Here is a 15,332-nt window from a genome sequence, read left to right as displayed (position 1 = left end):
TATGGTAAGTTTATTACACTAAATGTAAACTTGGTTTAGCGCAAAATAAGCGCAGTGCTTGGTAAACACAAAATATATAGTATATATAAAGTATAAAGTATATTGTCCTGAATCAGTGAAATTGTTTGGGTCTGCAATGTCAGCAACACCAAATGGTAGTTCATCGTTCTACTGTTGGAAGAAGATCCACATTTGCCTTATTGTGCGATTTCAACGTGTAGTTGCAATTGTGAACGTGACAGTGAGGCAGCTAAAACGGCAACCCAGTCCGCCGTAGAAAAGCAAAAAGTTGCGTTTTTCGTATGTAATGCCAGCCATGCGTGGTGACATGACCAAGTATTTGATAATTTAGTGGCTGCGTACTTGCTTTTGTTGACCAATATTGACATTTGTGGTTTGATGGACGCGTTTCCGGCCCAGTACGGGAGAAACCATCGACGTCTAGATGGGGTTCGTGTGGCATAATTGGGCCGGCCTGGCTCAATTATATCGAGCTTTTCTTCTCAAACGCACTCATACGACGTAAACGGCATTAAAATTGCCTTTTGATCAACCCGACAGACAGCTGGCGACTTTTTGGGCGGGTTTTGGTTCCGACTAAAACACCGGGGTGTTCCCCTCTTGTCTGCCGATTTGGTGCCTCCCAACGTCCACACGTCCAGCTGATTGCTTTGACTACCTTTCAATTATTCCTTTCCAAACTCAACGTTTCTTGGACTCTACCAACAACCTCTGTGGCCCGAAGCGGCTCGCGTTCTCCCGACTCGCTTCACGAATCTCCCGAGGATTGTTGGAACACGACGAAGGCATTTTGTTCGAGTCCTCGTCGCCTTTTTGGATCGTCGCTCCGCCGAGCGAGCAGGCCGCGGACTCATCCCCAGCCTCGCGTAGTTTATTGTGGCCGCCATGGGCGACACTAGTGAGAGAAGCAAGCCGCCCAGTCTCCCTCCCCGGTGTCCGTGCGGCTTTTGGGGGTAAGTTGTTATTGTTTAGCCTTCAAACGACACGAAAGCAGCTGTGCGGAAGCCGGATGGAATATTCTGATCGGACTGAACTCGTCCAAAAGCCTATTGTTGTTGTTCTGTTGAGCAGGCCGAGGGTGGGGGGTTGGGAAGTTGCCTGATAAATAACCCTACTGCTTTCTTAAAAGTCCATAAATGGACACTTTTATCCAACTTTAGGCCCTGAACTCGGTGGCGTGACACGCTACCGGTATTGAGTCTTGCAGTGTGTCGTGTTTAAAGACATTTAAGAGGTGACGTTCGCGACGTACAACATGATTTATTGCCAGCAGGTTCCTTTTAAACTAGGCCTGCTACTCTCAATCACTTCCAAGAGAAACACGCAAAACAATTGATACATGGTGACAGTTATACGTGAAGACGTGTGTTATTTTACTCCTTTCACTCCCTTTCTGATGTGTCATGTCACAGTAGTGGATATGTGTTGCATACCGGATGTGATTCGCAGCCTGCCCTGCGTCACTCCAGATGGGGAAAAAACACCTTTTGATCGTTTAGTCGCTTAAATCATACCGGAACAGTCATTTGGACCCTTGATGCAGCGCAGGTTAATACATCACAGCATACCTAAGCAATCCTGGAGATACCATGCACTTATTGCCCCCTAGTGGCTGTGAGCAGCAGAGGAATAACAGCACAGCGATTTGATTGGACGGAAAATACTTTGAAATGTGCAATGACATCATTGCTGTCCGTCCTATCATCTAAAAGTTATCTAAAGAAGGCCCAGTATATTTAATATTTAATAATCGGAAAAAGAAAGCTAACTCATCCTGGCTGTACTAAAGTCATGACATGAAGATGTTTATAGGCCTCATTAGCAAAACGAGTGACAAGTCAGTGCGAGGTGGACTCTTAGACAGCCAGGAAGATTGTTTTTTTATTCCCCTGGGAAGTATTATCAATATTGAGCACTTGTATGCTCTTCTTCTGTCCCCAATCCTCCACTCCCAAATTCATTGTGTAGTGTTAAGAGTTGATCCACTGATCCACCTGTCAATGTCAGATGACACGCGTTCTTACACCAGTCTGTCTGTCTGTCTGTGTGTGTGTGTGTGTGTGTGTGTGTGTGTGTGTGTGTGTGTGTGTGTGTGTGTGTGTGTGTGTATACATGGGCTGTCCACATGTCACTGGGAGTCAGGACCACCTCCAGATGATCAACAGTCACGCTCTGTTTGGATTGGAAGCACATGCAAAGCGACGGAAGCTGCGTTTGCTCTTACGAGCGTTTTTTTTTCGTGATACCTTTTTTCTAGAAGTTGGTGACAATGATGTAATTGCTACCGTGTGTGTCGCTGCAGGTCACATCAGCGTGTTTTCTTGTCTTTACACAAGGTGTTTTTTTGTTGTTTTTTTAAACAACAGAAATTACATTAATAATGGTGTCAATTTAGAGGATTCGATGACGCATTGTAGGCTATTAAAATGTCTGTCGTGTTTCTTTACAGTGACACAGTCAACTCCTGGCCTGGCATGCATACTATACTTTTTTTTTTTTTAACAAATTTTTCAAAAATGTTAAGAAAATAACCTAGCTTTTATGTGGTCTTGTGTGTAAGCATTCCCTAATGCAGCAGTTGCTGTTTCATCACTCGCAGTGTTACTTTTGGCATGTTGAATTAAGTGAAGATTCTCATCCCTTGTTAGACGCGTCACTTTACATATTTGCCTATTTCCTGGCCCATTGTAACCCAGTTTGGGTATGTACGTTGTCTATGGACCATGACACTCTTGAGGGTGAAGTCAATGGGAGAGAAAGGAGAGGAGACACAACAGTCATTCATGCATGCATACAGTACCTCACAAAAGTGAGTACACCACCCGCACTTCTGCAAATATTTTGCTATCTTTTCATGGGATAACACTAAAGAGATGGCACTTTGATATAATGTAAAGTAGTCAGTGTTCAGCTTGTATAACAGTGTAAATTATAACAAGACAACTGTTAATGCCTAAAATGCTGGCAACAAAAGTGAGTACACACAGGGTTTCCGCTACATGTAATGGATCGTGGCGGGGTGCCACTGCTCATTAAAAGCTGCTACACCTTGGAAATGAGTTGGGTGGAAACCTGGAAACAATGTTAAGTAATATAGTGTATGAATGGACCATCCATCCATCCATTTTCTGTGTCCCTGATTCTCATTATGGTCGCGGGGGTATGCTGGAGCCTATCCCAGCTGACTTCGGTCAAGAGGCGGGATACACCCTGGACGGGTCGCCAGCCAATTGCAGTTTATGAATGGACATACGTGTTATATCAGGGTGCCCATTACGGCGATCGCGAAGGTAGTGTTGGTCGTGTGTCACCTACATCAAAACCATCGCTTCATAGATGTCATATGACATCAACCAGCTGATGTTAAGCCCCCTCCTGATTGGCTCCTGTGCTGCGGCGGCATAAAAAATGTGCAGAACAGATGTCGGCAGCTACACACGGTTAATGCAACTTTCATCTTTATTAATCCAATTACAGATAAACTAACTCAGCGGTAAGATGCCTGTATCTTTAACAAAATTTATCCGTTCACTTGTAGCGGCTACTTATGTAGGAAGAAAAGTTGATTGTTTCATGGCTGCGCTTCGTGTCATGTACTTTATAATAGAAATGTGTTTTCTCCAAGTTCGTTTGTAAAACTACTATTTCACGATGAATTGGTAAATGTGTCCATTTCTGAAAGCTTTTTAATATGTTGCCTTGACTCCGGCTGCATTGTCTTTTCCATAATCCTTTTAATTTCTCGTATACAGTATCTGTAATGTTGTATAGCAAATGCTAACTGGACGTAATACATGATGAACGCTATGTGGCTATTTTCACTGACATATTACTCAGTTTATGAACACAACTAGTGAGGTGAAATAACGTTGCGATGGGTTCCAAAGTGCGCAACAAAGCATGAAAGTTTTGCTTCTCAACAGCCGAATACAGCCACAAGTGTAGGACTGTCGCGATAATGATATATCGCTTTATCGAACGATTAAAAAAAACAAAAACCCAGGTCGATAATTATGAGCGCTCGATAAATTAACATGTACGTATATGTGTGTGCTCCTTCTGCTAGTCTTTCTGTGCTACACGAGCTAGATGACCAGCGGGCTCACTCTTCATCCGTCTATGCGCATTGAGTCTATCGTGGAATGAATGCTTCGAGTGATGCCTCTGTCCTCTCATTCAGCATCTTTGTGGATGCGGGGCTACAGGCGGCAACACTGGACGACCAAATTGGCCTTGAGACGACATATGCTAACATGAATCAAGGCACAGAAGCGGTAGTTTCTAAGGCGAACGCAACATCAGCAGTGTGGGAATATTTCAGTTTTCAACAGAATGAACAAGGTGAGCGCATAAACACCAACGTACTGATATGTCGCATTTGTTCGAAAAGAGTGACGAGGAAGCAGGGGAACACGACCAATTTATATGTTCACCTGAAACAGCGCCATCCTTTTCAGTTTTACCAACTGGGAAGAAAAAAATACCCCTCTTCCCAACAGCCAATGCTTACTGAGGCAAAGTAAAAACAAGCAAAATAGCACAGAATGGTGTTCACTCAGTGTGGCTTGCTGCATTGCAAAACAAACGCAATCGTTCAATAATGTAGAAAAGCCAACATTTTGCAAAATTTTTGAAATGTTTGACAGTTCAAATTGCCTTTTTTTTGGTCTTTTTTTCTTTTGTGTTTTAATGTTTTGTATTTTAAACCTCTTGACATTCTCATCCATCTTATTTTCTATGCCGCTTCTCCTCATTAGGGTCGTGGGGGTATGCTGGAGCCTATCCCAGCTGACTTCGGGTGACAGGCGGGGTACACCCTGGACTGGATCTTGACAAAGTTTATTGCATTTGATACAATATACTGGCATTATGCCATAAAAATAATGAAACAATGGTTTCCAAGCAACTGACTGAAGCTCACACCGGTACACTATACTTGAGTACCATCTAGTGGTACCAATATGCATTACACCTCGTGATCTATAAAAAATGGCATAAAAAATATGACAAAATTATCAACCAGCAAAATTTGTTATCATGACAGGCCTACACAAATCCTTCAAAATAAAAGTTTTCAAGGAGAAACATTTTTCTGAGTTGGGTGGAAAGTTAATTACCTGCTCGATGGTTCTGCGGTTGGCAGCAACTTCAGCTGGCTGTTTTTCCTCCTCGTTTGTGTGGAAATTACAAAGCTAGCGTATTGTCTGGCTCTTGTCCAGCTCATTTTCACCTTCAACTACGTGAAAGCCCAAGTGCTTCCAGATGAGTTTACGCTCAGCCATTTTAGTAGCGTCTTAGACTTAGGTGCACCACTATAAACTGTCCGGGCGGCACTTCCGCTTTCCGTCTTTTTGTTTGTTTATTTATTTATTTATTTATTTATTTTGTTGTTCCGTCACCATTGGTTATTGACCTTTTGAATCGATTAATAGTCGTCAGTGTCCGCATCGTGATGCAGCTAAGAATAGATTTTTTTCCCCCCACCCCTAGTCTTATTAATTAAACTTCCTTATTTTTGTTTGGTTATAAGAATTTCTGTTCATGTACAGTACATACATCTCCCCAGTGGAGATCAGTGCTCTTTTCTTCATATACAGTCAAACCTGTCTTAGCGGCCACCTGTATAGAACGGCCACCTGCCTATAGCAGCCACTGAAAAATCCCCCCCAGCAAATTTACATGTTATAGACCCTGTGTATAGCAGTCACCTGTCTAACGCAGCCAGCGGCCAACCATTTTGTCTCCGTTGGTCAATATCTGACTGCATATAGCGGCCAAATTACCAACTCAAGTAGAAGCTTCATGCACGAAAAAGTTTTGTTTTTCAATCAATGAAGCCGTCGTGTGTAGACTTTAATTACTGAGTCCTAGCTCAGTCACAATCATTCACAAGATCCACACAAGCTGTCAGTTGTTCCACATACAAAAGCCGTCTTCTTTTGAGCTTGTTAATTCCTGGATAAACATGTAACTTTAAGAGCATTTGCACCAAAACATTACCGCAAAGTAGGCTGGGAACAGGACGCGCTCCCAGCGACGCTACAATAAAAAACATACGCTAGCATGCATGCGGCAGCGGGAGCAAAACTGAGTTGGGTTGTACTTAATTGAAGTATTTTAGAAAGTACTCACTTTATTTTTCATCAATCCTCATCCACACAAATCCATCAAAGTCCTCATCTTCTGTATTCGACACAAGAAAAGCCGTCTTCTTTTCCGTTCGCTACTAGTCTGTTAACTTGTCAGTGTTATTCAGCTCCGAAGCAAAGAAGGAAACTTCTCCTGTTGCTTCTGCCAACTTTATTTATTGAACGCGGCCACCAGACAGCAGCTCAGAACACACACACATCTCTCAGCATCGTCTCTCCTTCCTGCTTGCCCACAAGGCAAAGGTTAAACAAGCCCCACTACATAGCTGTCCAGCCAATGCCTGTAAGAAATGACACCGCTTATTTCCTGGTGCGCACTGGTCAATACCGTAATGCCGGTTGTTGTGGGGAAGGAGAGACTCACGTCGCCGATGCACTTTAATGGCTTTATTAACAGTGGAGAACACTGCAGGACTTTACATCCACGCCAACATAAACACACTTCCCAACTCTCTCCAAACTCACAGCTAGCACTGAGCCTAGCTCTCCTGCTCGGGACGCCCACCGTCACTTCCCGTCACTTCCTGATGAACTAAAGCTGTAATGACACTGCCGTATAAAAAGTAAAATATAAAAAACAAGCGTAAGACATTACTAGCACAGCTTTGTTCTGTGGGTCGTGGATATATTCTGTCAGTTATTATTAAGCCTCTAGCTTCCTTTTAGTAAGTAAAAACCTTGGCTATGATTGCACTACATTGTCATGTAGACCTACAAAGTACACTTGGAAGAACAAGAGGTGAATAAATGTATTGCAACTGATGAGGGGTAGGATTAAATAAGCTTTGCTTCTTCCTACTCCTTTTTGGACATGCAAAATTGTGAATTGTACGATGTGATGTGCTACTGTTTGACTCATATGCATGTTCAGGATGAATTAAAACCGTGAACCATGAACCATGATAATAACAAGCCTATTAGTGCTGTACAACTTGTATCCGCAGTGCCCTCTACTGGTCAACATTATTATTATTATTATTTTTTTCCCTTTTTTTTCCTCTACTGGTCAACATTCAAACTGGACACCAACCTGTCTAAATAGAGAAAAACTGGTAACTCGAGGCAGCTAACAAACAATGCACGTAATGGGATTCACCTAGTCTGGCTATAGAGCCCTATTAAAACACCTCCAACAATGCTTTATAATTTCATATACAATCTGTGACCAAGTACAGTAGTAGCATTTACATTCATGATAACATGTAGTACTTGCAGTATTTTGGTCATTTTCATTGATTTCACAGAGCCCATCGCAACGAACGCTACTTCCGTCATCAACAGCAGCATAGCGAGAGCGTTTGCTGTCAGTAATCATGGCAGACTTTGTGAGAGCCGACGATTACTACTTTTTACTTTGACACCCCCCCCAGGCAGAGAATAATGTTGCCGGGTGCTCGGCAGAACCAGCTATCGTGGAACACTAAGCCGCTCTCATAGCGTTAGCATGTAGCACTACTGCTAAACGTTTCACTGACAAAATAAAACTATAATGAAACAGTCACTTAGCATAGCCGCTCTCACTGGGATGCTGACTGATGGGATGGATGTGTCTTTCAGCACAAGACTTGTGCTCCCTGTTGAGCTGGTAAATTCAATCCAACCTCACAGGAGATGCAGCAACTCCATTCACTTACGTTACTTCTCGGTAGGGCTGGGCGACATGGACCAAAACTCATATCCCGATATATTTAGGTATTATACAATATTATTATTGTATAATATATATCCCGATATTTTTTTAAGAAAAGTGAGTTGAGACGAAATCAAAGCCAAATATGCGTGTCAAGTTGTTTTGTTAAAATAAATACTTAACATGAAGATGTTCTTTAAAATTTTAAAGCTTCATGCAAGATGCACATAAAAAAAAATCTGATCGAAAAATAGCCTCTAAAATAAAGTAGGGTATAATAAGAAAAAGTCAAATATAATCTTTTTTTTATAACAAAACTTCCCTGCGATTGGCTGGCGACCAGTCCAGGGTGTACCCCGCCTGTCGCCCAAAGTCAGCTGGGATAGGCTCCAGCATGCCCCCGCGACTCTAATGAGGATGAAGCGGTATAGAAAATGGATGGATGGATAACAAAACTTTAGCTATGATGAAATCCTCAGCTCATAACAAAAGATCAAAATCTGAAGGAGTCCCCGGTTTAAGAGGGGAATTTTAAAATTCAAGCAACTCAAAAATACTTTAAATTGAACAGTTGTATTTTTTTTTTAGGTGAACATTTTTAGAAGAGACAGGCATGTTCTTATTATGTGCCAGGAACACCAACCTGTCAACTGCATCAGGCTTAGCAACTGTCTGACTTACTTGTACATTTGTGGTAGAGCTTGTGCTAAATAATTGTGACTGTGAAGTCCATCATTTTCAGCAGGTTTTTAAAGCCCCTTTTTCCACTGTTGCAACAGGGACCATGTGATAGGACACCTGTTTAGAATGGCACAGCGCTTTGCTTTTCCCTTCATGAGGAACGCAACAGGAGCGCGGCAGACGGCGCGCAGTTTCACACATTCCTCGTGTTAGTTTGTGCCAACTTTTAAGTTGGCGAAAGATATTTTTTTTATACTCTGAATTCAAAGTACCTCCACATTACTGAGCTACCGCTTATTCCTTGCTGACTAATTCTCCCACTGCAGACGCTGTCGCTTCGACTGGAGCCGCCGGGCTTCTGCTCCGCCCCTCCTCCTGCATGCAGGGATGAGGGAGATACAGCGCAAATCCAGTCTATATCGATATCAACAATATGGTTGGTTTTCATATCGTGCTTAAAGTAAATATTGATATTTTAAAATCTTGATATATTGGCCTACTTGTCGGTAGCAGTGATGGGCGGATTAATGCTGAAATATTGATGCCTCCGATATCACATCGTTAGGCTCTCTTTGATTGTCAAATCAGAATTTGAATACTGCGATACGTCAGTCATTTGAGGTAATGTGTATCATTACCAGGAAACCAGTGGAGAGTAACCAAATTATTGAGACCTTGTAGTTGTTTAAAATAAATAAATAAATTCCTCTGACGTCTCATTGTTATTTTTATTAGTTATGTTATGATTTGGAATACACAACTTTTTAAAATGTACCCAACATGTTAGGTGTATTTGCACAAAGTATCAGTATTGAATCGGTATCGCCGATACCAGCCTGAATTTTACTCTTATCTTGAATCGAAAAAGAAATCAGTATTCAGTAGTGGCATGAGGTGTTGTGAGCGAGGTGCTGTGTTACAACACCAGAAAATTAGTTATTCAGATTTGCTTCTACAATAACAATGTCGCTGTAGCTTGGTTAATATGCAGGTCATGTTATGTAAATGGAACATTGTTGGTGGTTTTTTTTTTTTGTAAGAGGGCTTTATTAGTGGACTAGCTAGGTGTGTCCTATTCTGTGCATTGTCAGCTGCCTCATGCTAGCTGTTTTTCTTTCTTTAGAACGCACAGAGGCTGCACGGTGGTCTGGTCTAGTGGTTAGCACGTAACACAGTAACAGCTTGGAGATCGGGAAGACCTGGGTTCGATTCTCCCCTGGGAATTTCTGTGTGCAGTTTGCATGTTCTCCCCGTGTGCGTGTGAGTTTTCTCCGGGTACTCCGGCTTCCTCCCACATTCCAAAAACATGCATGTTAGGTTAATTGGAGACTCTAAATTGTCCATAGGTATGAATGTGAGTGTGAATGGTTGTTTGTCTATATGTGCCCTGCGATTGGCTGGCGACCAGTCCAGGGTGTACCCCTGTCACCCAAAGTCAGCTGGGATAGGCTCCAGCATGCCCCCGTGACCCTAATGAGGAAGAAGCGGTATAGAAAATGGATGGATGGATAGAACGCACAGAAAGACGTGTGTTCATGTTTCACATAAGGACTGTGGATGATGGCCTAATTAAAAAAAAATGTGCAGTTTTCCTGTTAAGTCTCGCCTTCTGAGGCACTCTTGAGTTGATTACTTTTTATTTATTTGTGTTTGTTTATTTTATTATTAAAATCTATTCCTATTTTAAATGTAATACGCTTATTTGCTTTACTATTTATCGTCTTCTTTGCAACGCATAGTCTTTAGTATTTATTGTTTTTATAATATTGTGCAGCATTTTGGAGACTGTGTTGTGGCTGCTAGGGGTGTCCCGATCCAACACCGATATCAGATATCAGTCCAATTGGCCGGCCTGCATCTAAAATCGCCGATATTGGCACGCAGATACAACCAGTCCGTTCCAGACTCGGCGCCTGCACTTTTGTTCAGCAAGCAGAACCCACATGAGCACAACAGCATGTGCTAGTGTGTTTAGCCAGGCGTACAAGTGTGATGTCAGCCATGTGGGTTTTTAAAAATTATTATTAACTTCCGAAAAAGTTTCCCATGCTTGCACAGAACCCGGGAAGTTTAAAACGACCAAGCACATTGCGTATTTGAAGAAGGATTTTTGCAACACCTTGGCTTCCTGAAAAACCCACCGCTTGTCTGACACATTTGCAAACTGTGAGAAAATTCCACAGGATGGCAAATAGTCATTGGCTGTAAGAGAAAAGAGCCAGACCCTGTTGGTGGTGAGTAATGTCGGGTTTAAACGCTTCATTGAGAATGTCAAGCCTCGCCACATTATGCCTATTGTCAAAAAAATGATATACCAGATACATCAACAAGTAAATAGGTCAGTTTTTCTCATACCACCTGCTGCTGACTATTACACTCTGTTTGAGTAATATCACTTCATCAAGTCTTTTCTAACATTCCACGCTACTAAACAAGTGAGAAAATTTCATCGGGACACCCTACTGTAAATTTAAACTTGTACAAGTTGTACACTGACCACCTTTATCATCATTGTCGTTTCTTGCTAGTGTTATTCCATGAAATGATTAAAGCAAAATATTTCCAGGAATGCGAGTGGTTTACTCGCATATTGTGAGGTACCCCACACACACACACACACACACACACACACACACACACACACACACGATGTGGACTTTCCCTGGAGGCAGATGAGGCCTTTTGTGTATTATTGAATTTGTAGTAGTGGTGGTGGTGGTCGTAGTTCATCTTTTGAGTCAGAAAGAAGTTGACATGGTCACCTGAAGTTTGTCACTGTAGTAAAAGTTAAATTAAAAGTGTAGGCGTGTAGTTGCTAAGGTTCTACTCTTGTTGTTGTTGTGGTTGACTCGATCCACTTTGATGAATGGAAACTTTTGTCTCTGCAGGTCCAGTAAAACCATGAACCTCTGCTCCAAATGTTTTGCTGGTACGTTCATTCACCTTTTTAATATCTCCTTCTTAATATTAGGAACCGCTGTGAAGTAGGGATGGGGCTGATCCAATCCAGTCTCGTTATTGTGTATTTTCCATGCTACCTGTGTAGATGTCCAGTCCATGAGCCACGTCTATGCTTTAATGTTGTCTGCAAACATAGCTAGAAGAATATCAGCGAACGTAGCCACCTGCACACATGCACTGCAGCCGTCCTACACACATGCGCAACACACACACACAGGTGCTCCACCTGACGAGTTCACAGCCGCACCATACTTCCAGGTGCTACAATATCATACTAGCTTGTAGAGAGGAGTTTATGATATCCTCATATCAAATCAACAGTAATAATGAAGCAACCCGGAAGTTACAGTATGTGTTGTCTGACTGTCTGTGAAGCCGTGTGAGTGCGCGTGCGTGGAAACGGCTACATTTGCTGATATTCTTTTAGCTGCATTTGCTGATATTCTTTTGGCATGGTTGCACATTAAAGCAAACAGGGCTCTGGTCTGGGCAGATATCCAAATTCAGCTATCTGGGGAAAAATGTGGATCGGTGCGTGCCTACTCTAGATGATTGTGTAGAACATTTCTAAGTTGTGGGACGCTGCTGGACTTGCATTAATTTGGTGATAAGCTCAAGTGTCCCGGTCCCTGCAGACATCCAGAAGAAGCAGCCTGGAGAAGACTGCACCTCCAAGGCCATGCAAGGCAGCGGGAGCAGCCAGACACCTGTCTTCAGTAGCGAGACCACCACGACCACCATCTCCACCACCATCTCCTCCATCACCACCAGCAGCAGCAGCGGCAGCAATCAGTCTATATCTTCGGCATCATCAGCATCATCGTCACCACCTAGCGCCGCAGAACTACCAGCGGTCGAAGAACCCTCGCCGTTGTTTACCGCCTCCAGGGAGGGTAAGCAGCATCAGCAGCTAGCTTCTCTACTGTGTCGGACTTCTCCCACCTCACATGTATCTTCCCGCCCACTTACAGGTGTGTCGTCCACAGAAACGGCGCAGGGCACACTGTGCACGCCCACGAAGCGTCCTCGAGAGTCAGGTAAACTCACCTTCTCTACACTGCTAGCTCCGCCCCCACTTTTAACCTTCCACTGCCACTCTTTACAGCTTCGGCCTCAGAGAGCGAGGCCACGCCTGAGAAGAAGCCACGGGCGGAGGCAAAAGATGGCGATGGCGAGGAGGCGGGTGGGACGCCCAAGCAAAAGAAACGCCGGCGCTGCTTCCGCTGCCAAACCAAACTGGAGCTGGTCCAGCAGGAGCTGGGTTCCTGTCGCTGCGGTCAGTAGAGCCACACCCACAACCTCACATGACCCCCACGACCCACCCCACCTTTGATTTACGCTTCCTGTGTGTTTCCTGTAGGATACGTCTTCTGCATGTTGCATCGCCTCCCCGAACAACACGACTGCCTCTTCGACCACCTGGGGCGTGGGCGCGAGGAAGCCGTCCTCAAGATGGTCAAACTGGACCGCAAGGTGGGGCGCTCGTGCCAACGCATCGGGGAGGAGTGCTCCTGATTGGCCACGCCCCTGCTCGCCATCCAGTCCGAGACGAGGCGCTTACCAAGACCGGGAGTGGGGGGTGGGGGTTTGAGGAACAATGACCATGGGTGGGTGGGAGGGGGAAGGAAGAGGAGGAGGACCTGAGCTTGATGATTGATTTTCCTGTCGGAACGTCTGATTGGACTCCTGACGAGGCCATTCACACTCACACAGCCTTAACCCCGCCCACATCTCCGGAGGAGGCGGATCCACTTGGCCACGCAGTCCTCTTCCCTGCTCACACTCCTTTCCCCCCCAACCTTCCCCCGAGTACAGCAACTTCTGGACGTTGTGCTGAACGCTCGTCCTCTGTCGGTCGCGGCCTCCGCTCGGCGACCCACGCCTCAGGTCGACCCCACCTTGCTCTCTTCCTCTTCTTCACTTTTCTTCCGCCAGCGCTCGGGTCCACGCGCAGCATTGGACCTTGACCTCTGATGCTCACATGGAACGCTGACTCCAGGGAAAACCCGAACCACCTGTGTGTGTGTGTGTGTGTGTGTGTGTGTGTGTGAGAGAGAGAGCGTGCCGTGTGTGTATGTAGCAGACCCTCCTCTTCCTCCCCCCTCTGACGCTCGGTACTGTTGTTCCTCACACTTAGCGGGAAGTACGACTGAATTTTTGTATTCTAAGGAAGTTGTTCACCAAAACACCGCCAACGAGTACCTGAAGTAATCACATGACCTGCTACCCTCCTCAAACGCTTCTTTTTAATTTATTTCTTATTTTGTGGCTAGAATTTCTTGTCATTTTATGTTTGGATTGAGGCTGTTTGTTTGCGACATGAATAGAATCTTTTCTTCTCTCGATTGAGGCTTGCGAGGCGTCTGCTCTGACGGCAGTACGCTAATCATCACTTAGAAATAACTTTACGAGCGGATTTCCACAGGAAAACATTGAGACTCCCACAAGTCCTACAGTGGCAACATTTGAGTGATATCAGAGAAACGATATCAAATCCACTGGTCTCGCTGCATCCTTTTATAAGGCAGGCTGATGTTGCAAATGTGTCACCTAAAGGATGAATCTGACGTGTGCTGACATCACTGATTCAAACTGCCGTGGCTGGCGCCGCCGCTCGCGTTGATTCCAGAAAAGGCCAATTCCTAAATTGACGACTGTGTCGTATCCTTGCTCTTACTTGTCGACACGTTGTGTGGACTTGGCAGAAGAATTGATGCGTTTGTTCCAGCATCACAACATGAAGACGAGCCATCACAAAGCAGAGTGAAAAATGAGCATCTTTTCTTTGACTCGTCACCAATTAACAATGCTAGTTGTTCCTCCGGCCCTAAAAGGGAGAAACTGTCACATCTCGCTCCTGTTTTTGGAAATAAAATGATTCTTTTTGAGTGCTAATGAGAAATGGAAGAAAATGAATATCTTTGTGTACCTTTTTAAAGAAAAGAATTATTTAACCTTATATCAGTTTGAGTTACTTACACCCTAGCATAGAGTGACATATTTAGTTCAATGTATTAAAAAAAAAGGCAAGAACATAATTCTGTCCTGTTTTCTCCTTTTAATTTTGTGTTCCTTTTTCTGCTGAAGAAAATAAAAACTGGATTAGAGGATGTTTGTGTGCTTTCCTTCCAGTCTCAAGATAAGTGACATTTTAATGAAATAAGCCTTAGTGAATGTACAAGAATCCTTTATCACAGTTAACTGGTTCCAGACCGTATCGTGATAAGTGAATTTCAGTGAAGTAGGATTCCTTCTTAATACAGTCGTATTTTCATAGAGCATAGAAAACCTGACTTACAACATACGGTTTTAAACATTCGAGTACTCTAGGCATAAACACCTGATAGTCACCTTTACACATTACCTAACGTAGTAGATATATTCAGAGAAAATAAGCCATTTAAGACAGACGCGTGCTCGTGTGTTGCAATAAATGTCTTATGGACGTAGCGACATCAGGGGTTCAGAGTTGCATTTTACATGGATTATGGCCACAACAGTAGCCTATGTTATAATTACGTTGCCATGGTGTCTGTTTTGAGGTAATTTAAACCTGCAATACAAGTCTTTGTTGTGGTGAGCAAGTCTGCTACGTGTTACTAGTGACGCCTAGTGGCCAGTGTAGACTACAGTTCTACAGTTGATGTTTTTTAATGCCTTATACTGTATTTGCCTTAAACTATGTTTAGTCCATTTAGCCATGTTATGTTTGAAAATGCGTAATTTAGGCCGAGAATATGTAAAAAAAATTGCTTGAATATTTGTATTTGTGTTGACCAGCAGCAAAGTACACAACCAAGCACAAGATGGAGGAAAGCTGTTCACCTTGCGAACACCAGATGGCAGCAGAGGCCAGTACAGCATGCTACCGTATACGCTAAACATTAAGA

At 43.6% G+C, this 15,332-nt stretch overlaps 1 protein-coding gene across 2 annotated transcripts; it reads left to right on the top strand.

Moving 5' to 3' along the window:
* The first annotated feature begins 198 nt into the window (after positions 1–198).
* Positions 199–14,552, top strand: LOC129172244 (AN1-type zinc finger protein 3-like). Of its 2 annotated transcripts, XM_054761796.1 has the most exons (8): positions 199–974; positions 4,202–4,362; positions 8,808–8,917; positions 11,370–11,410; positions 12,078–12,335; positions 12,414–12,479; positions 12,548–12,718; positions 12,803–14,552. In XM_054761796.1, the coding sequence occupies exons 2-8, from the start codon at positions 4,354–4,356 to the stop codon at positions 12,955–12,957; spliced, it is 810 nt and encodes a 269-aa protein (XP_054617771.1). In that variant the 5' UTR covers positions 199–974; positions 4,202–4,353; the 3' UTR covers positions 12,958–14,552. The 2 variants fall into 2 exon arrangements, with proteins under 2 accessions (XP_054617771.1, XP_054617772.1); XM_054761797.1 differs by lacking the exons at positions 4,202–4,362; positions 8,808–8,917 and having other exon boundaries at positions 209–974.
* Positions 14,553–15,332: the final 780 nt, after the last annotated feature.

This window comes from Dunckerocampus dactyliophorus, chromosome 19 (genome assembly GCF_027744805.1).
Source record: "Dunckerocampus dactyliophorus isolate RoL2022-P2 chromosome 19, RoL_Ddac_1.1, whole genome shotgun sequence".
NCBI classification, from domain to species: Eukaryota; Metazoa; Chordata; class Actinopteri; order Syngnathiformes; family Syngnathidae; genus Dunckerocampus; species Dunckerocampus dactyliophorus.
The sequence above is the reverse complement of the archived record's forward strand: the minus strand, read 5'-3'. Positions and strand labels throughout refer to the sequence as shown.